The sequence below is a fragment of the Poecilia formosa genome, unplaced genomic scaffold (assembly GCF_000485575.1).
Source record: "Poecilia formosa unplaced genomic scaffold, Poecilia_formosa-5.1.2 Scaffold5, whole genome shotgun sequence".
Lineage (NCBI taxonomy): Eukaryota > Metazoa > Chordata > Actinopteri > Cyprinodontiformes > Poeciliidae > Poecilia > Poecilia formosa.
The window spans coordinates 2,781,638-2,803,056 of record NW_006799944.1 but is presented as its reverse complement, the minus strand read 5'-3'; the positions used below and the strand labels follow the sequence as shown (position 1 = coordinate 2,803,056).

General features: G+C 38.7%; 1 protein-coding gene and 2 long non-coding RNA genes across 11 annotated transcripts in view; 2 read left to right on the top strand and 1 right to left on the bottom strand.

Moving 5' to 3' along the window:
- The window catches only part of LOC107837527 (uncharacterized), a 19,251-nt gene extending 10,556 nt beyond the window's left edge, over window positions 1-8,695 (top strand). Inside the window, exon 3 of the long non-coding RNA XR_001663543.1 lies at window positions 8,622-8,695. This is a non-coding gene — a long non-coding RNA (uncharacterized LOC107837527). The remainder of the gene's footprint in view (window positions 1-8,621) is intronic.
- A 4,946-nt stretch (window positions 8,696-13,641) lies between these two features.
- Window positions 13,642-14,275, bottom strand: LOC107837525 (uncharacterized). The gene is made up of 2 exons (XR_001663541.1): window positions 14,187-14,275; window positions 13,642-13,999 (listed from the first exon to the last, which is right to left on the bottom strand). It is a non-coding gene; the product is annotated as an uncharacterized LOC107837525 (long non-coding RNA).
- trpm3 (transient receptor potential cation channel, subfamily M, member 3) overlaps window positions 14,188-21,419 on the top strand; it is a 141,700-nt gene continuing 134,468 nt past the window's right edge. For all 9 annotated transcript variants that reach the window (XM_016677168.1, XM_016677138.1, XM_016677160.1 and 6 more), the window contains exon 1: window positions 14,188-14,411. In XM_016677168.1, the coding sequence (XP_016532654.1) occupies window positions 14,208-14,411 (204 nt within the window). In that variant the 5' untranslated portion in view covers window positions 14,188-14,207. The remainder of the gene's footprint in view (window positions 14,412-21,419) is intronic.

The window sequence follows — 21,419 nt, the reverse complement described above, 5'->3', positions numbered from 1 at the left end:
GATAGTTCATGGAAGTTACTTAACCCCAGCTGATGCAATGAGCAGCTTCTCACTACTTTAACATCCATATGGACAACCCATGGTCATTGGAAATATGGTCTGCTTAAGAAGAGTGAAATCATTAGCATACATGAAACAGAGAAAACATCTAGTCCGACTGCAGAAGCTGAGAACTAGCTAAGGCATTAGTGAAATCTGGAAGAATAGAGCAGTGGTCTCAAACTGCATTCCTCAAGGCTGAGTGTCCGGCAACTGTTAGATGTCTCTTTGCTTCAGCACACCTGGCTCCATTAGTAGCTCATTAGCATAGCTCTGTAGAGCTTCACTGCATGCTAGTGAGGCAGTTTCACCAATTAGTTTAAGTGTGAAGGACAACGGGCTCATCAAAAGGTTGCAAGACTCTGGACCTCGATCAATGCAGTTTGAGCCCAACGCTTTTGAGGAAGAAATGTGGTCAGAAGAAGACCCTGAATGACCGTGATTGGTGATTACGTAAATGTTTGGTGACAAATGACTGCCGAACTCAAGGATGTGTTTAATAGTGAAAGTAAGAGCTGTGTAGCCATAACAAACCACTAATCAAAACAGCTAACCAGAGAAAAAAAACAACTACATTTTGCAAAGGAGCATAAACACTGGACTCTGGAGAAGTAGAGTCCATCACATAAGGACATGTGATATTATGAGTCCAGATTTCCTATGTTCGAGAGGAATGGGTGCATTAGAGTAAGAAGGGAGATAGATGAAGCAATGTACAGATAATGACAAGTGTCTACTGCAGCAGTCTGTGGGGACAGCATGACCTGAGGTTGCTGCAATTGGTCAGGTTCATATGACGACGTCAGCTGACTGAATCACTAGGTTATTCCATCAATAGATTGTTTCTTGACTAATGACATGGGGATATCCCCAGATGACAATGCAAACTTCGTTAGCTGAAATTGTGAATGAGTGGTTCAGGGAGGGTGACATTATTTTCACACGACTCGGCCACCAGAGTTCAGACCTTAACACCGCTGATAATATTTGCAATTTTCTGAGGAAAGAATTGAACATTGGTCAGACAACTTCCATCAATACAAGATCTTGGTGAAAAATTTATCCCATATGGAAATAAATCATGTGACAGCAAAAGCTATGTGTGCTTAATCAAAGCAAATGTGTGCTTAATCAAAGTTACAACTGACATATTTGTTAAAACTGTCACTATTATGAGACAGATTATCTTGAAAAAAGTCAAGTTACTGTTATTGTGTTTTTTAACATTGTTTTTAGCAGTAAAAATTAAACGTTACCACTCCCAGACTAAAAAGCACAAATCCATATTTGCACTGAACTCCCCTCTGGATCTGCATGAAATGGTTCGTTCCTGCTTAGCGCACTTGACTGTGACGGTGAACAGCAGCAGTCAGTCGAAGACAAGAACGACTATGATTGTTATGCTGCCTAGAACAAATAATAAAGTTAGGTTTTCAAAAAAATAAAAAATAAAAAAATAAAAATAGAGATAAAAAAGGGAGAAAGACAAGAGTGTCAACTTGTAACCCAGTTTTTCTCTAAGAGAGGTGGGTAGACTGTGTGAGACCATTTAGCATAGTTAGCTTAGGTACAGACTTCAGTTTGCTTCCATTTCATGAGCATTTAATGAACGAAGGAAGAGGGACAGATTAACTTGTGTCTGCACCTTGTACCACACTTGACAACAGGTGAGTCAGTCAGCAGCAGCTCTAACCTCCGATACCAGTATAACCCTTCACCCCCGCCCCAGTGAAAAAGGTGAGCAACACTCTGTTCAATGACAAGGTAGTTAGCATCATTCCAGTGTGTCTTTGCTCTTTTTACAATTACACAACAAAAACAATATATTTATTACTGACAGAAATTCAAACAATCTTTATAAAATAATAAAGAAAAAGCTTCCTGTCTGGACTGCAGCCAGTCCACAGTTTTACCTTAGCTTGCGTTTAAATTACAGAAATCTTATGCCACGTCCCTCCTCACCTGACCTCTCCTAAGCTGCAGTATGTAACTTTTAGAAAAAAAATATATTTTTTTACATATTCGTTAATTATGTTGTGAAAGTATGGCGTGAGAGATAATGTGTGAAAAATTTATTTCCTCTGCCTTCTCACAGTGCTTGCTATCTAGAAACAACCAGAGGCAGGAGGTGGGTTTTAGTTTTGTCAATCAAAATATTATGTGGCTGCTCATCCTCCCTGCTCCTCGCTCTGTGCTATGCTGCAACTGTTGTGAATGCTCAGATTAGTTAGCATAGCTACCAATGACAGCAAATAAACAGTTTTCTTGCTCGATAAGTTGTTTCTCCGCCATTAGCACATTTAGCTGGGAGTGTATGAGATTGATTGACAGCACTAAGACCCTCCTCCTGGTTCTGATTGGTTGTTTTTGGTCGGAATGTTGCATTACTTTAGCTAGGAATAGTAGTTCAGAGAGAACGTTAAGGAGATTGATTTTTTTCCACAGATTATCTGTTTCATAGCAAACTGTCACAACATGGTGACAACTTTAACAAATATGAAAAAAAAAACATATATATATATTTTTATTAAAGTTATATACTGCAGCTTCAATAAAATGCAACTAGATATCATTTTATTGTCTGGTTTGCTTCATGTATATTTTACACGTTGTCTGTGACTGTTGCAAGTGGGGAGAGAACTTTCAGTAATCTAAAGCTAATAAAAAAATTAAGCAACTTAATTGATGTATTGTATGCAGACTGTTGCATTTAAAATTCACTAGCAGTAAATATTGTGCTAGTATCAGTATTGGGCCAAAGAAAGCAAGGCAGTTGCATGCCTTTAAAATTGTGACGCTTTATATGGGTCAGTTAGACTCAAGAAATTGTAACAGTAGTTGTGAAGCGGGGACCCAATTAAATTTTTTGTCATGGTGCCCAAGATTCCTGGCGGCTCCCTGATGGGAGTTGACCCTGAAGTCCTGAATTACTTAAGCCTTGGAGAGAGAAGGAGCTCTCTTGTGTCTCCCAACAAAGTCCTGAGGTTCAACTGGAAAGGTTAACATTGGCATGAATGCTCAGGCTAGTTAGCATGGCCACCAATGATGGCAGATAAACAATTTCCCTACAATGGTGAGTTGTTTCTCCATTAGCACTTTTAGCAGCATGTACACTATTCAACTGAGAATGCTAAGACCTTCCTCCAGGCTCTGACTGGTTGTTTTGGACTGGGAGCTGTAGGATGGGAGGAGGTGGAGGAGCTTGAATTTTGAGTATGTGTCACATATCTCTTTTCTGTTTCATTAAAAAAAACATTAAAGATACTCAATGAGATAGATAGCATCTCAATACCATGATGTATAAAACATATATTTTTAAAAAAATATAAAAAATACATACCCTACTAAGACTAAAGACTTCACATTAAACTGAATCACAAACAATGAAATTAAAAGTCAAAAACACGAATCGGGTTAAATGCCATCATTTATACTTTTTTTGTTATTTCTCCTCTGCAGTTGCACGTAGTATAACACATTCCACCCACAAATATCAAATCTACTTTGTAGCGATTTGAGAAAAAATCCTGCTTCGTGTTTACCGAATGCGGCACACAACAATCATCTGGAGGATTCTGCTTTGGTCAGATGAGATCAAAACTCTTTGGTCTCATCTTGCAAAACAGTATGCGGCGTGGATGACTAAACTGCACATTGTACAGAACACAGCATTCCCACTGTGAATCATGGTGGTGGCAGCATTGAGCTGCGCTTTTAGCGAGAATATTCAGACTTCTAGCAGCAGTACGCAGGTAATGAGCACAACAGCCAATACGTTTTAAATTAGTAACTCATTAATTCAGCAGGTTAGAAAAAAAGGACATTTATCTTCAGTGTGGAGCTCTCTTGCGCTTTGATTTGAACATGTGATGGCAACAATTATTCATAGTTTTAAAGAAAGTAAATTAGTTATTCTTTGCTGCTGTTTTGAACTTCTTTGAACCTTGAATCTCACACATTGTTAGCGCTCTTGTTATGTTTCCCTTAAATTGGAATTATAAGTTTGGCATGTCTTGAAGCACTCTAAATTAGGCGTTAGAGAACCAACGCAGAGAAATTCTTAACAGAACAGATTATTTTAGGAAGTCCTGACTTTAACTCTGAACATCTCATTTGTTAAGTTACTGCAACAAGTAGACGACTGAAGCAGTCGTCTACTGCTTCAGTAGACGAAGCAGTAGTAATTTTATTTAATTAAATAAAAATAACTGAATTTAATTTTATTTAGATTGAGGGATTCTGGAATGTATTGCATGTCTTGTTCATATTACAAGGGCAGTAAAGATTTTCATTTAGTGTTTGTCTTTCCCTCTAGAGTAAAATGACAAGAAAATCCCACACTAGAAGAGCCCTGACCCCGCTGTGCACAGAGATTAAGGTAGGTCACAGCACACCATCTGTCAAAGGAAGACACTTGTGGCATGTTGGATATATATTTTACCTGCAGATTTAAAGATGAAATTGACTTCAAATATTTTAAAATTTGTTACGATAAAAACATAAAAAAAGAATCTGATCGTAAGCCAAAACCTATGATTCAAGTTGAACTCCTCTGACTGCATTTTGATTTTAAAAAGTTCTTGCCTAGTTTGTGTTTCCCGTCTGCGTCTTCTGTAGGCCTTTTATTTTCCCTGATATCTTCCATCTGTTTGTTGTTAGGGCATTTAGTTTTTTGTTTCTCCCTCCACCTGTCAGTCAGTCTCTCAGTGTCCTTTGGTTAATACACCTGCTGTTACTTTTTAGCTCTCTGAGTCCATGTTGACTCCCCTGCTAGCTCCTTTCTTTTGTGTAAGATATTTTGTTCCCCGTTGCCACTTTTGTATCTTTTTATGCGTGGCTGTCTCTCTCTGTTCAGCAAACCAAAGACATTTGTTTCATGTTGTATTTTAAACTGTTTCCTGCTGCACCGTAGGACATTTTCTATAAACCATTGCTGCCTCTGGTGTATTACTGACGGCTTCTTTAGGAGCTAAAGCCTGAAGGTTTAAAAAGCATGGACCCGGTAGATGTCAATCTTTTTGAATATTTTAGTCGAACAGCCACCAGAGCCACTTGCCTCCAGCCATTAACCGGTTGACAGCTTGATCCAGCCATGGAGCTATCTTTCTGTAGGATCCCTCTGCCTCCTGTAATGCTTGACTTGAGGAAAGTCAGGCTTGCAGCAGTAATCCTGCTCAGTGTCTTCCAGCTCCCTGGCCTCATTTCTCACGGACCTGCTTCTATGCACAGCCAGCTAGTTACCCATAACAAAATTATCCAGTTAGCTCTCAATCTGATCCTGCCGTGGAGCCATATGAAACACGCTTGCCACAGATGTCCAGCCTCAGAGCTGGCACGCGTTGTGGACATTTTGCAGTCCGGCACTCTGGCACTGATTGTTGATAGGTCTGAATCCAGAGCCGGCCTGAGGCATAAGCAAAGTAAGTCACTTTTTTGAGGCTCCAGGCCGACATAAAGCTTCCATGAGGCCATAGTTTCCCATATTATGTAAATCGCAAGCCTTTTAATATTATGTTGATAACTAAACATAACGGTACAGTGATTTTTTTGTTTGTTTTTCTCCTGTTTAAATTTGCATAAGAAAATAGCTGACACAGATTGAATTATTGGATCATGTCCTTACTGCAGAAGAGAGGAAATGATTGCGTGGAGCAACATTTTCATCATTGTCATATTGACGGTAATACTTGGATGTAGTGTCAGTCTGCTCCTGCTGCGTATTGAATTCTTGTTTTTCTGACAGTTTAGCATCAGAATAGTATTAAGGAACATCGGACTACAAAGAATTATGCATTATTATGTCCTGCTGCCGCTGGACTGGATTTGAGTCGGTGTAATTTAAATATTCTAAAATAAAAAAATAACTTGAAGATAATAATAGGTCAGCTTACTAAGATGTGTTTTATAGATCTGATTTCATATTCCAGAAAAAAGATGACCCTCCCAAATTGTCATGGTAGTGTCGTCCATGCCCTGCCAGTACCATATTTCTGTAGCTTTCTTCTAACCAAACAACCCAGTGGCTGGAAAATTAAAATGTAAAAATCCTAACAAACCCGAATGGACTCGATATGCAGTCAGTCAGTGCCACCAGGCTCTCTGACCACCACCAATAAAAAAAATAGGGGAAATAAGTAACTGAATTATGTGAGTACCATTAACTCTGTCAGTGAAGAACATCCAAGCAGACATTCCTTATGTGTGATGTCATTCAAATGGATAAGCACAATATTTCTGTTTTTGCCCAATATTAAGTGGGGAAAAATCGAAGATTTCAACAACGCTGCTACCGTTGTTTCATACAATTATGAAGGGAAAAAGTATCAAAATAAAAAAAATCACCCTGAGAGGTTTGACCTCAGATCACTCATACCATAATTGGGTCAGTGTAGTGCTTAGGCTTGTTCACTGTCATCATCAGTAAAGGTTGATTGCTGCTTTTGGCCCTCTGTAAAATGATTTTTTTCCCCCCAACCTGCACGGGGAACATTTTACTGGGAGAGTGAATACTGGGTGTGCTGACAAATTTATTTGTGCAAACATTGCACCATCTGGTAAAAAAAAAACAAAACTGGCTTCTACAGTTATATTTTCTTTTAGAAAAAACCCCCCTGAAAAAAGATTTATGTATGAGGAATTGAAGTACCCAGATAAAGAAAAGAGCCTGAGGCGTGTGTGCATGAAAAATGCTCTTGAAGCAGGGGAATAATTTCTTCACCATTTTGCAGTGTTTTTAAAGATGGCTGGAATAACAATAGCACTACCTAAGTCCCTCTGGTGTGGCATTGTTTTTAAATCTCTTTTGATATTTTAGATGTGCAAATGTCTTTGTGTACATAACCTCTTTTGTTTGAAAACTTCATCACAACAAAACTGTTCTTGGACATTGTTTGGGCAACAATTCAAATAGTAGATTTTATATGCTGTTGTTTCTTCAGGCACTGGACATTAACTTGGCATTCTCTCACAGCTAGGTCCATTTATACTGTTTTTTCAACTGAATACATTTACGAAGTTGTCAAGTTATTGTTGCTTTAACATTTCCATTTTTCCTGGTCTATTAAAATCTACCACACATTACATTTAACAATAACTTTGCAGATATTGTAGCAGATTGAAAGTAGTACAAAAAAATGATTGCAAGTAATTTGTGCGCATGGAGAGGAGTGTTTTTATAGCACATAAATTGTGAGAAATGTAATATGGGTGCATACAATGCTTTGTACATTAAAGAGCTGTAATGAAGAGCGTGTAATGCAATATGTTAGTTTTCAGGTTAGTAACCACGGCAACCACATGACACTACATAGGTAGGACTTTGATTAAANAACACATTGATTGTGTTTTTTAATCATAAAAATCACAATCAGTGTTTTTTATAATTAAAAAAACACTGATTGTTTTTTTTAATCATAATAGTACTTTTAGTACTATTATGATTAAAAAAAGAATAGCAATATTATATAAAGTTATATAACAAAGTTATATTATAATTTTATATTATAATTTAATAACATATCAATATTATTACTACTAATATTATGTTTTTATGGCTTGATGTTTATTTTGCGATTAAGTGATCAGTGAGGCTGCGACATACTAGCGACCTGTCCAGAGTGACCCCGCCTCTCGCCCGCAACGTTAGCTGGAGATAGGCACCAGCAACCCTCCCGACCCAATGTTGACACCTTGAGATGCCATGAGACCTAAATTCTGAACATCATGGCATGAAGTGGATCCCATGTTTTCCATATCTGGCATATAACCATTTATTTTAGCTTTTAAACTGGTTCTATTGATCCTGTGTCCAGACAGAGGGATGATCAGTAGCCCAGCATCATGACCTGTTTGTTCTGAAGATCTGTGATGTGCCACAGCAAAGGTAAAAAAGATAAAACAACCTGAACAGGTGATCAACTCAAAACCACTTGCACCTTTTTATTCTCTCTCTCTTTATCATTTAAGCACACCCGTTGCCGTGACAACTGCCTGCACAAGCCATAACATTCAGTCCGTTACGATATCAGGTTTTCAGGCTTGATATTTATTTTGCAATTATTAATAAGCGCTCTCATGAACACAGCGGTGGTTGATTAGTTAATTTTAAACTCTTACTCTGCTAGTTATTTTGATAATGGAACCGAATCGCACAGATTTGCACAGCACCTTGTAGAAACAATAATTACTGAGATTATTATTTTTGTTGGGTCATTAATATAAACACCTTGTTGATTTTTCATGTTTTTTTTTTTTTTTTGTTCTTTAATAAAGTCACGAACGTTTTAATAAGGAGCCAGAGGAGGATGTGCTGGTCTCAGCTCCTGGTGACGTTCAGTTTGTCACCTACTGCCAAGATCGACTCAAAACCTTCCGCGATTGACATGTTGTACTGCTGCTCTAGCAAAGGACAGTTCAGAAACAACATGAAATGGAGGGGAGGAAGCTATTTATTAACTGATTAAGTCGTGTTTTGGGTTGTGCTTGAAAAACTAATCAGTTACGGCTGATTAGTGGGCGCACTCACAGCTGCACAGTGAACCCAATGATTTTTTACAGCTGACAGCCGCTCCCCTCTCTTGTAGGTACTGTGTACCCCTGCTAAATCTTTTAGGGGTACGCAGTACCCTGCCATACCCCCCTACTTTCATCCCTGCTTTTGCAGGAATCACAGCTGCAAGTCACTCTGGATAGGTCTCTATATGAATATGTCACATCTTTTCAGGAGTATTTTTGCCCATTCCTCAAGACAAAACTGCTCCTTCAAATTAAATGGTGTCTACTGGTGAACAGCAATCTTGTATCTTCCTGTATTTAGCATCCATCTTCCCTTTGACTCAGACCAGTTCCACGAACCCTGCTGCTGCTGGAAAAACATCCCCACAGCACGGTGCTGAAACCACTAAGTTTCATTGTCAGTATGGTCTTCTTGGAGTGATGAGATGTGGCAATTTTGCAGCAGGCAGAGTGGCTTCCAGGAAGGGCAAAAAGTTAAATTTTGGTCTCATCTGACCAAAGTATCTTCCTCCATACATTTGAAGTTTTCCACATGGAGTTTAGGTGTTTTGGTGGAAAACCCTCTCTTGGCAGGTTTGTTGTGGTAACACCTTCTTTCCATTTGATTATATTAGATCATCAGAGATTTTTGATATTTTTTATAACCCAATCCTGATTTCTACTTCTGAACAACTTTGTCCCTGACTTGTTAGAAGATCTCCTTGGTTTTCATGGTGGTGTTTGGTTAGTAGTGGTGGTGCAGCCTCCAGGGCTTTACTTCAATAACATATTTAAATACAGGTTCTAATGTAACAAAACACAAAAAAAATGCCATGGGGAAGAAGATGGATGAATACTTTCACAAGACACTGTATATATTTAAGCTGAGTTTGTTGGATTTCTACATGCCTGTGTCTGCAGGGATGGAGTATATGAAATAAAACTGCTGTCTAATTGTGTCAAATATCAAACACTCAACATCTAATGGCAAGACTGAGTCACAACTTTGGATGATGGAATTACATTTTACTGACATAATTTTTTTTTGTTCTTCCTATCTTGCAAGGAAGCAAAGAAAAACTGCTAAATTTGTTCATGAATATACAATTACATGCTATAAAGAGAGAATTGTACGAGGTAGCTATAGGAAGTATAACATGATTTGCAAATGCAGATAAATAACATGAGGAAAAGTTGTTGAAGCAGGGAAATGCCTGAAACATGCAGGGTGGTGTGCATTGAGGACCAGGGTTGAAAAACAATGTCTGGAAGGTTGATCTGACAATAACATAATATATAACATATTTATAATGCATTTTGGTGCTAAGCCATTCAGTGATTTTATGAACTTAAAAAAAAAGTATTTTAAAGTTCATTCTCTGAGTTACAGAGAGCTGGTGCAAGGACTTTAGCAGTGGCTCCATTTTTCTAGTTTTAGTGAAAATACAAGCAGCTGGACCAACTCCAGCTGATGATCAGCACTGAGAGGAAAATTACAAGTTTGGGGACGGCACAACACTGGTGAAGCAAACCAGTGAAGCTTCTGTTATGTGTTGCAAAGGAAAATGTTATTAATACATTTGAAAAGATTAGTGCTGTAAGTGGTTGCCAAAAGCTTTTTGCCACTGCTCATTTAGTAGCACAAGTCCATAACCGTTGGAGCTGCTAACGTGCTTCTTTGATTTTACAGTTTTGTGTTTATTTTTCCAATCTACATTTGTTCAACTTTGCATCTTCTTGCTATGGCAAACCTTTTTGTATGCTGAAGAAAATCAAAGTGTCTTTTTTCTGTCTCGTAGCAGCCATCATATCTATTTAATATGATGTGATATTATTGCTCCTAATAGATCTACCACAAGCTTTATGCTTCCTAGCTAAAATATTTACTGGTTTCAGGGCTCTGTAACTTCTTCATTTTACCATAAAATCAATTTCTAAAATTAAACTCCAAATTCAATTAGCTGTGTTGCTTATTTAGGGGCCGAGAGGTAAAGGCCAAGAAAGGGACATGAATTAAACAATTTTTCGATAGTCAGAAAATATTTAATTGGTTGTGCCAATTCTCTTTTGGTTTTTACATTTTAATTCAGTTGTAAAGCTGAATTATTAGATCAAAGAGTTGTTGAGCTGAAAGTCAGCCTGACTTGCTGTGCAAGTCAGGCTGACATTGCAACATCCTGCAGAAGAATATGAAAACTACACAATTAATGTTAAAGCATGTAGCATTGCTTGGTGTTGAGCATTTCTAAGGATGTACTGTGACTTCTCACAGTTTAAAGTCTTGTCTTTGACAGTTTATGTATAGCTGTAAGTCTTAACAATTGAAATTCTAGACTGTTTATGTTTATGTAAACTGATAAAGAAGTAATTTTTTATACAACTGGTCCCATATTTATTATCACATTTATTGAAACGCCACAAACTTTAGTGTTCTTGTTGAGATACCATGTGATAGACCAATTATGCCTAATGTCTAATTGTAAGATGGTTGGGAATGTTTTTCATGTTTTTCAAAATTGTTACAGAAATGAAACATGTGCATTTGTATTTGTTTTTTATTCTTATTTCCCTACATAAAATGCCAGTTCCTTTCAGAACTCTGCTAATTAGTCCACCTGTGTGTCCTTTAATTTGACTATAAATGGAGCTGTTCTGTGAAAGCCTGAGTCATTTGTTTGGAACAATAGTGAACAAACAGCATTGTGAAGCCAAGGGGACAGTCCAGATCCGTCAGGGATCGAGTTTTGGATAACCTTAAAGCAAATGGCTAAATGCAGGTTAACGTTTAGTCTGCACAACTGTTACTGCAAGATCAGTAAGAGCACTTTCCAGTGCCAAATTTGATCAAAGTCCTGAAGCCACACAATGGTAAAAAGGTCAGAAAAATATACTGCAGACAGATGGAGTAATAAGCAAGAATAGCTGCCAAGAAGAACAGACATTCAAGTTGACTTGTGTTATGCTGGATGAACAACGTTGGACAGATTCTGTTGTGGATTCTGAAGTGTTTTTTATCAGGTCTGACTTTCTTTTCCCATCACCCAAATCCAGAGGTGACAGAAGGAGGTGAAAATAAGCAGTATTTACTTAACAAGATAAAAAAAAATAAAAAAAACCCCTAGAATTTAGGGAAAATCCAAAACAGGAACTCATGAAAGCACCACGAGGAAACACTGGGGTATCTTGCATTGATTGTTTGAATTCTAGACAGGTGATTGATGAGCATAGGAATGAACAATGGAAACAAAACCGGAAAGTTGTGGGTTGATTGAAATTGTCGACCATTATTTCAGAAGTGAACTTTAATTTATCTCAAAGTTGTTCTATTAGGTCGAGAGCCTTGCTTTGTGCACTGTAGTGCAGTAGTGTGGGAACAAGAAACAGACCATTACTAAATTATTTCAATGCAAAGCTGGGAATTATAAGTTGTGTAAAATATCTTGCCATGCTGAAGCATTAAGAGTTTCATTTACTGGACCGAAGGTGTCGAGTCCAGCTCCTGAGCAACTGACCCACGTCATATTCTCCCTCTGCACCCAACTTCTCACTTGACACAATGTATTCAGGGCTGTGCAGTTGTCCTGGCAACTGCCCGGAGAACTAAGCTCATTATCCGTCACTCCAAAGAACATGTCTTCAGTGCTTTGCACTTTACCTGGTTGATGTAAGGTTTGGATGCAGCTGCTCAACCATGAAAATCCATTCCACAAAGCTCTCTGTAAGCAGTTCTTGAGCTAATCTGTAGGCCATCTGGAGGTTGGGGAGTCTGTACCTACTGACTGCTGAAATTTGGCAACCTCCATGCTTTGGTGAGTGAGAGAACTGTTTTGGTAATAAGTGTATATGTTATATAAGTTTCAGTTCTAATTATTGTGTGGGCAGACTGTTTAAAACAAAGCTAGGCTAATGACGATAACCCAAGCTTTGAACATCCCACAGAGCATTGTTTAATCAAAGCTGAAAAATAACCAAGGGTGGGTGTTGGTTCATTTTAAGCCACTTTATGTCTAAATTATTTTCCATCAGATCTTTCTTCTTCTATTTAGCCATGATTTTCAAGTATCTCTGACATTTTCTTGGCGTTGTCTCTGAACCTTTCAAGATAAGATGTGTAATGGTGACTGAACTAATGCTTACTTGACTTCTAGTTGTTTGAAACAATAGTCAATAACACCTGGAGCCTCTCTTTGCTTGATTAGATCGGCTGTTTGTGTGCTCCAGCTCCCGCTGGCTGTTTCTATGTGTCTTCTCCTTCATCTGCTCTCCAACTGTCACTTGTTCCCTCGTCCCACTCTCCCAGCTCTCATTCTTCTGGGGATCTCTGTCTTGCTTTTTCACTGTCTCTCACATTCCCAGTCAAGCCAAACTCACAAACACAAATACACACAGTGCCGTGTACTCCCAGGTGGTGAGTGGTTGCTTTGAGCAACGGCAACAATGTCCCTAGTGTTCAGGCGCTGTCACCTCTCCTTACGCCGTCTCCCATTCCATTATCTTACTTGTTGCCGCTACGTCCAGCTTTCATCGGATCTCTTTCATCTTGTCCTGGTGTTTCTTCTGTTTCCATCTTGTCTTTAGTTGCATGTCAGTGTCTTGTGGTATTATCCCAGCGGATTCGTGTGAAGACATTACTGAAATTCTCACCCTTTCTCTGACAACTCCACAATCCCTCAGCATGACATAGTTTTTGACACATCTGAAGACTCTGAGTGAGAGGTAGAAGAGAAGAGGAGGAAGGAGAAGAGCTCACAACTGTCATTTTATATTTGCAATCAGTCCCTGATCTGGTTGTGGGAGAGAAATTGAGGGTTTGGCGGGTTAGCTGATGAACTGTAACGCATGAAAAAGAGGAATCCTTGGTGGGAGAAGCAGGAGGGGGGGGAGAGAGTGACATGGTGAATGAAAGCTCAGAGAGCAGGAGAAGCAGGAGAGAGAGGAGATGGAGATTCAGAGGCAGTGGGTATTCAGAGCACAGTGTTCACACACAGAGAGTGACTTGCTGATTGAGGTGTTTCTGTATCTCGGTCATCTTAGACCATCTCTACATCAAATTCAACAGGAGTTCGGCACTCCAAAGACTCTTGGACCTCTCTTTGTTCTCTTTTTTTATGCTCTCTGCACCTGCAGTCGGCTCTTTTTTTTCTTTTTTTTTTTTTAAACCTGTGCTTCGATTCCTCACCTTTTCTTTCTTGAAGCCCCTTTTCACCCGGATTTAAATATCGCACCCCTACTCCTGTCTCTCTCCCTCCCTCTGTGCTTTGCCATGTTTCCCTATTTTTCTCTCTCTCCTTCTCTGCGATGAGAGAAAACAACATCAACGGCTGAGCCACAGTAACAGCACATGCAACAGGGAGCAGGGAGGACCTTCTGCTTTCCCACCTTGCGCTCTGACTCCTGTTCCCCTCGGAGGACGATTACAACGAGGAAGACAAGAAGATTGCAGGAATGGATCTGAGCTGGTGAAGATCTGTGGAAAAAAAACGGGATAAAGAAGGGACTAAGACCGGACTTTCATGTTGGTTTTTTTTAAGTGAAAACAAGGACTAAACAAAGGGGTGACACACAGAGTGCTGACAAGTACTTGAGACTTCAGTAGAGATGCCACCTGTGGCACATGTGTGACTCAAGAACAGCCTGCTCTTCTTTCCACATACCTCGGTTGAATTTGAACAACGATGGCATCCAAGAAGAAGTGGTCCGAGCGCAGAGAGCTGAGGAGGGAGCGGGCATTCTCCACCCGGGATGATTTATCTGTTGCGTCAGGAGCATCCGGGCCGGGGCGTCCCACCGCCAGGGGGCGTTTCTCAGAGTCCTGGAAGAGGCTGAGCTCCAGAGGGGGCTCCACCAAGAGGGGGGCGCTCAACTCTCAGCAGCCACCGGTAAGATAGTTCAGATGCAGAGACCCCCTTGACTTGTTCCCAAAGATCAATCCATGACCCGGGGTGCAGGGAGGGAAATGGGACAGGAAACACTTCATCTCACGTAGGAGGGTGTAAAGGCTTTGGGAAGGATTAGGAGGTTTGCTGAGTTGAGGAGTTTAAAAGAATCATTTATGTCACTTTGTCAGTTTGTTTATACGGACTCTAATGTCCTCATTTGTATCAATTCGTACAACCTAATTAGCCATTTGACCTCTTTTTGACTTCTAAACAGGCTTTCTGGGTTGACTTCTTGATTGTTTTTTTATTTTTATTTTCCCAATTTTACTCCATCTTTAATCATCTGCTGCCTTGGAAGTTAATCAAAATCACCAGAGCCAGGTTTAAGTTTAGTGTTACTTTCCAAGGGAAGTTTGAAGTTTTGTAGGAATGATTGGGAACTGGTGAGAGTTTTTTTCCCCTCCTGCTCTCAGAGCATCAAACCTGTTATCTGTCTAAGACTGATGAAAATTATAGTTCCTGTTCTTGCTGTCATAACTAAAATGACCCCTGGATCTTTAATGGTATGGTAGAGAGGGTAGTATGTTACTGAGCAATCATTCAAGACATTACGTGATTGATTTCTTAACAGATTTTTAGCTGCAGTTGCTGATTTTATGATTCGATTGTGCAGAATCGAATCATAATAGTTTTTCTCTGAAGTATTTGTGGTTATGTAAAGCTGATAAAATTACTGACCCAGTGAAGTCATTCAGGTTTCTTAAACATGGAAGTTGTTTATATAATTGTTAAATTCAGTGACCTACATGTCCACTGATATTCCTAGCAGTTTGACAATCCCTTCACATTACAGAAGGAATATTGCTTTGGTTAAACACTGGAATTATTTGAACTTTGTCGACGGTTATAAAATTACACTTACAACTTGAGGAAATTGTTGTGAAATATGTTCTCATGCAGATTCAGTTATTGACAGCATTGCCGTATTTTTAGCTCCTGATTGCGTTTCTTTTTCTTTCGTCTCTGCACCATGTGGAAAACAACTCTTCATGGTAGCTGGAGGAAAAACCAAACTTCTCTGTAAATGTAAAATGTGATGGCTCCAGGATTCCATCGGCTCTATTTTTGAAATGTGGAACTTCACTGATGTTTATGGATCAAGGTCAGCATAACTGAAGCTGGTTAATATTTGGCAGCAACATCTGAGCTGGGAGTTGAGTGGGTTGAGAGAGATGTGCTTGGATGGAGAGTTGAGATCCATTTCTGCTTTTTGGTTTGTGCTCCACTAACTGGTACTATTTTGGACATGTACTGATATTTTAGTGGTATTGACTATAGGGCATTACTGCAGTTTTTTGTTTCAGATGTGCATAAACAGATTTTTAAAAATGTAAGTCAGATACCTTAAAAAATAGTGCATGTTTTGTCTGTGTCTCCTGGATTTATGTACCGTATCTGTGTGATGGAGGATAGGCTGAGAGAGGTCTGCTGGGGTTTGTGTTGCTTAGATATGAAGCCAAGATACTGAAATACCAAGCTAGTCTCTAATCATTACTTTGAAATCATTACAATGTCTGTGTGCTTGAGTGTGCTCGCTCACTTGTGCGGTTCTATGCAATCTTGTGTGTGACTGAATCAATAAGGCAGAAGGTGGTGCAAAGAAATTGGAAAAACTGGAAAATTGCAGGCATTTTAAAAAATCCAATACTGAGAGATCATACTGGATGGGAATTAGAGTCAAAGGCAGGTATGGAGAGTGGGATTAAAAAGCTCCAGGGAGAGAAACTCCCTCTGGGCTTCTACAAAATCTGACATTTAGGTGCAAATGTATGTTTCTTTTTTTCCACCTTTTAGATATTTATACCAAAGAAACAGCAGCATACTATAATTATTTTGACAGTGATTGCAAAGGTTAAGATTTTTCGTTTTGATTTAATTGTGAACTAAAAGATCTATATATGAATCATGTAGTTTTATCTAAAATCGAGAATTTGACTTGGGTCTATTTTTATTTTTAGCCTGTCTTAGTTTTTTCCATATTAGGAATAGTAGTGACTTATCATATATGAGCAGCTGCTGCAAAATCTTAAATCAAAATGATTACAGAATTGCCATTTTAAACTACCTTTTATCATTTTATGTTGCCACATAAAATGCAGAGCAGTTAGTCTAGCACAAGAGCTCTGTGTGTTTTCAAAGGAGAACTATGACATTTTCTTTAGAATGATAATATTTCTAATTACAGCAAGTTCCTTGACAGACAGAAGTTGAAAGCTCAAAAGGCTAAGACAGCAAATTTGCAGGAGTCTGTTCAGCCTTCCTGTTTTCTGCTAAAAGTCTTAGCCTCTCTCAGAGCCTAAAAGGTTCCACGTGCTTCTTCCGAAATGCAGAGATCAGCTCCCACTGACGTAGATCTGCATCATTGCATCATTTTATTTGCAGAGATGCATTCGCCTCCCCTTCTCGACACCAGGTCTGGGTCGTACTATTTCAGCAGAGCTCTGTCCGAAATGCTGTGGTCAGATGTTTGTCGCAGTGTTGTATGCAGAAAACATTGTTGACCTTTCACTTAAACTAGTTGGTTTTTGCATCTTCAGGAGTCATGAATACTTTTAAGGAATCGTGCATCAACTATTCAACTTTGAGTGAATTATATAGGAACCTCTGGTGAATTGCAAACATGTCTCAACATATTGCAGAAAAAAAGAACTTTATTCTTTTAAATAGCGTCTTACATCTTTGTTCCTCTTTTCATTTTAATCTTAGACACATTACCTGAAGTGACACTACTTAACTTTGAATCTTTTTCACTCAGTGGCGTTGTAGACTGTTAGTGACATGGCAGTGGTTATATTATGTTTATTACTCTTAAGAAATATAATTTTACTTGTCAGGACCAATCGAGGTGAAATTGTCTGATCCCAGTTACTCTAGTAGTGGGCTGCATGTTGCTCTCACCCTGTTGGCGGTTTTACTTTTACCAGGTTTTACACGATTTTCTGTTGTAATCTAAATCTTTTCTTATACCGCCTGCAAGTAGCTGTTGTTATCTCGCTGGAACTTCACTTCTTTGTTTATAAAAATCTGTAGAGATTAAACGTGTGATAGCTCGTCTTTGTTTGCCTCCTTCCATGTGAAAGCCCTGCAGTTCACCGAGCCATCTGTGCTTTACAGAGACCTTTAAATAAACCCACCAAACAAGTGAAATGTTGTTTTGGTTTGCCTGGTGTGTTCTGCATGGATTCTTGGGATGGTAATGTTAAAGGCTTTCACAGCTTCACAGTTCAGTTTTATAATAATGAGCTTCATCAGTGGGACCTTTTAGGCCAGAAGACAGACAGCTTTTCCTCTCTTGTGTTCTCTCCCAGCATGAAAACAGGACAGCAAAGGCTCCCAAGGCTTGTTTGGTTCCTCTTGCTCATTGGTTGTTATCTGCTCTGATTAGACTCACTGCTGCTAATTATGTGTTTCTTTTAATTTCCTTCATGTTGGTAAAGTAAAATAAAGAATTAAAAATTACTCCAGTGTACACACGGCCTTTAAATCGAGGCCCAACTGTGATCTCAACATAAAAAAAAGTTTACATTAGATACAAAAGCTTACTGTAATTTTGTGTTATCTCTGATTATAGTTCTCACCACATCATTAAATGTTTATGAAGAAAAAAAACATCCACAATTACTACATTAAATTTGATTAAATTCAAACACAACTTAAGCCAAAGTGAATCAAATTGAATTAATCTTAACTTTCTCATTTTTTGGAGTTTGTGACAGGTCTTTGAAAATTCAAGTCTTATTAAATCTTTACTGTTTTTTTGTTTTAGTTCTAGTAATTAAAACCCCAACTGGAAAGCCTCTACATCTGGGAAAGGCTACATGCTCATTTCCAAGTAATTTGATGTCCACCATTCTACAGGAAGAAAGCTTATTGGGAAGTGAAAAATGTTTAAGACAACTATTATTACTATCATTGTTGTGCGAGATACTTTTCTTTCCCCTTGAAAAATAAAGCTGATGCTGGGTGGTTATTTTAGTTAGAATCTCATTATAATGAACAACAGAAAGTGATTTTACTTAATGAAACAGAAAGCAGAAAAGATCAAAGAGTCACATTGGTTCCTCTGGAAACAAAGGACAGGCCTTTCTATCCTTTCTACTTTTGTTTTTCCTGCCAAAGTGCTTTCACACATAACATTATTAAGTGCTCTAAAGTTTTACTTGAAAATGTACTTTTTTGGTGGCTCCATAATAGCAAGAGCAGGCATGCTACTGCTTCAAATAATACTTTGATTCTCTAAAGCCTAATTGTAGAGATGTAAAATATGGGTTGTTTTCTGTTAAAATGATTAAACTCTGACATGCAGTTGGCATGTACGTAATACTGTACAACCTCCAGTGTTTGTTGTCATTGTTGAGTCTAATGAAGCCTGTAGGAAAACTTGACCTTTAAAGCCTGAAGTGACTCTTGCCTGGCAAGACAATGATTCAAGGACAAGTGAAGACAGACATCTTTCAACATGATCCAGGCAGCTGCAGCAAACAGTGTTTTAACTAGTTTGCATTCTTATTCCTGGATTTTAAGGACCAGGACGTGTCTGTAAAGATGAAGGGCTGGTTTGGTGTCATCTTTTTGGACAAGCTTTTTTTTCAAGACTCTCAATTGCTAGGTAGAGTTATAATGCATGTTTATTTAGTTTTCATCACTGAGCCCTCCCCCCCCCCACAAAGTTTTATTGATTTTTTTTCAGGGATCTGTCTGTATATAATGATGCATTATTTACCCCGATTTCTTAGAAGATCTGAAACTCAGCTATCTACAGTATAGAGAGAATTCCCAAAGCAGTGCAATCTCTTTCATAGTTTACAGCTGTTTTGCTCTTACTGTCTGCATTTTGTTTTCTAAAGTGATTCACAAAGCAGACTGCTTGCATACATGTAGAAGCCAGTATACCCAGAAAGTCAAGTATTTGGAGGAAATTTGCACCTCCTTTTGAATCAGGTTACACTGTTCCTCTTAATCTATAAACACAACAGACTCCAAAGTGATCAGAGATTAATTAAAAAATATCAACATTTGACTAAAACTTAAATTACAAAATCTCAATATTTAATAATCTCAACATTATTATAATTAAATGCAATGATACATCCTTTATTGATTTGTTCAGAGACAATGAGCAAAAAGTCAAGATAAATGCATCAAGTTGTAAATATTCTACAGTGCGTCTATTTTAATTAAGAAATGAAAAAATGTGTCTGTTATTTTTTGAGTGACTTCTTACTCACCTAATTCTGCTTGTTTGTCTCCATTGCTCCCACACAAGCCCACCAACTATCAGTCCCTTATCTCACCCACAGCAAAACCGAAAACAGGGCCAGAGATTCTTTAGTGTGCCTCACCAAAGATGCTATTTTGCATTTATTTTCTTTGAAAAGATGTGTTATTTTTGCATTGTTCTTGCTAAACAATACATCCAAGCAATCTGCATAATGCATACAGCTCTGGAATGTGATGCTATTTGCCCTGGTTTTAACTTTCTTAAATGTACGGTATGTAATAGCAGACTCTTCCCTAAATGCACACAGTGCATGGTTTCAGCGTGTGCAAATGGCATCAGCACTCAAACGTGCTGTTTTAGGATCAGATCTGTCTCTGTGTCTCGTCTTAGAATTAGAAGGACAAACAAACTCAGGTTGACACTGATTCAGATCGTGGGCACCGATTTATGTTCCTGCTGGTGGGTGATCACCATGCTTGCATGACTCGTGGTTGTGGTCATTAGCAAATCAATAAAGATGTAAGCTGCCTGGCACGCGTGGGTTTCTGGGAATCTCTGTGGGTGCTCCAACCCCGAAGCACCCACAGAATCAGTGCCTATGATTCAGATCATGCAAATGGCTTCATCAGTTTACCCGTATGTGTGTGAAACAAAGAATGTTGTGGTTTTAAATTGCATAAATATTCAGAACACTGAGTGTAGATCCCTGCAGAAACAGAAGGATACAGCTGTCAAAAAACTTAGTGACAGCAACTGTGAAGTCTTCGCTAGCTAGCTAACTCCGACCTGTGAAGTAATACATTACATCTGCTTGATCACAGCAGACTTTAGAAATGAAGAAACGTTGTGGAGACCAAGAACATAGGTCAGAGATAAAACCGAGCTAAAGATTGAAACCTAGTTGAGTTGCAAAACAATATTCCAACTTTTGAACAGCTCACAGAGGACTGTTCATTCCTTCATCTGAAAATGAAAAGAGGATGACACAAACTAAATGAAGAGGCCAGGCAAAGAGCATCACTAGATACTCTGCCAAGAGGTCCATGGTAGCTCTGGAAGAGCTGCAGAGATCCACACCTCAGGTGGGGGAATCTGTTGATTCTGTCTTGTCACTCTCTAGTGAGAGATTGGCAACACATATGTAAAAGTGTGTTCTTACCCTTAACAACCTTGTAAGGTACAAGGAATACAGCTAAACAGAGCGAAACCTTCATCCTGTCAAAGTTCAGACCTAAATGTAACTGAATCAAGACTATCAAAAAAGACATGGCTCTTCACAGAATCTACCTATCCTCCTTCAGTCTTTTACTAAGGCGTATGTGCAAACCTAATCAGTCTGTGCAAAGCAGACTTCGACTCACCTCAAATGATTTGTATCTGTAATTTCAGTGGGAGGTGGCTTAACATTGTATTGACTTAGGAAGGCTAGATAGGTGATTAGAGAGGCACAACACTTCAGATTTTACTTTATTGGGAAAAAAATCTGATAATCATGTATGATTTTCCTTCTGCTTTGTAGATATGGACTACTTTTTGTCGGTCTATCACATAGAATTCCTATAAAACACATTAAAAGCGGTGGATATTATAGTTTTGATGTGATAAAATGCTCAATTGATGTGAACGCAAGGCACTAAGAGAATCTGAAAACTATGTTGAATTTTGTCTAGTATTTATTCTAATTCTTCCTATAGGCATACTTTGTAAAAAAGAGTCGACAAGGCTGA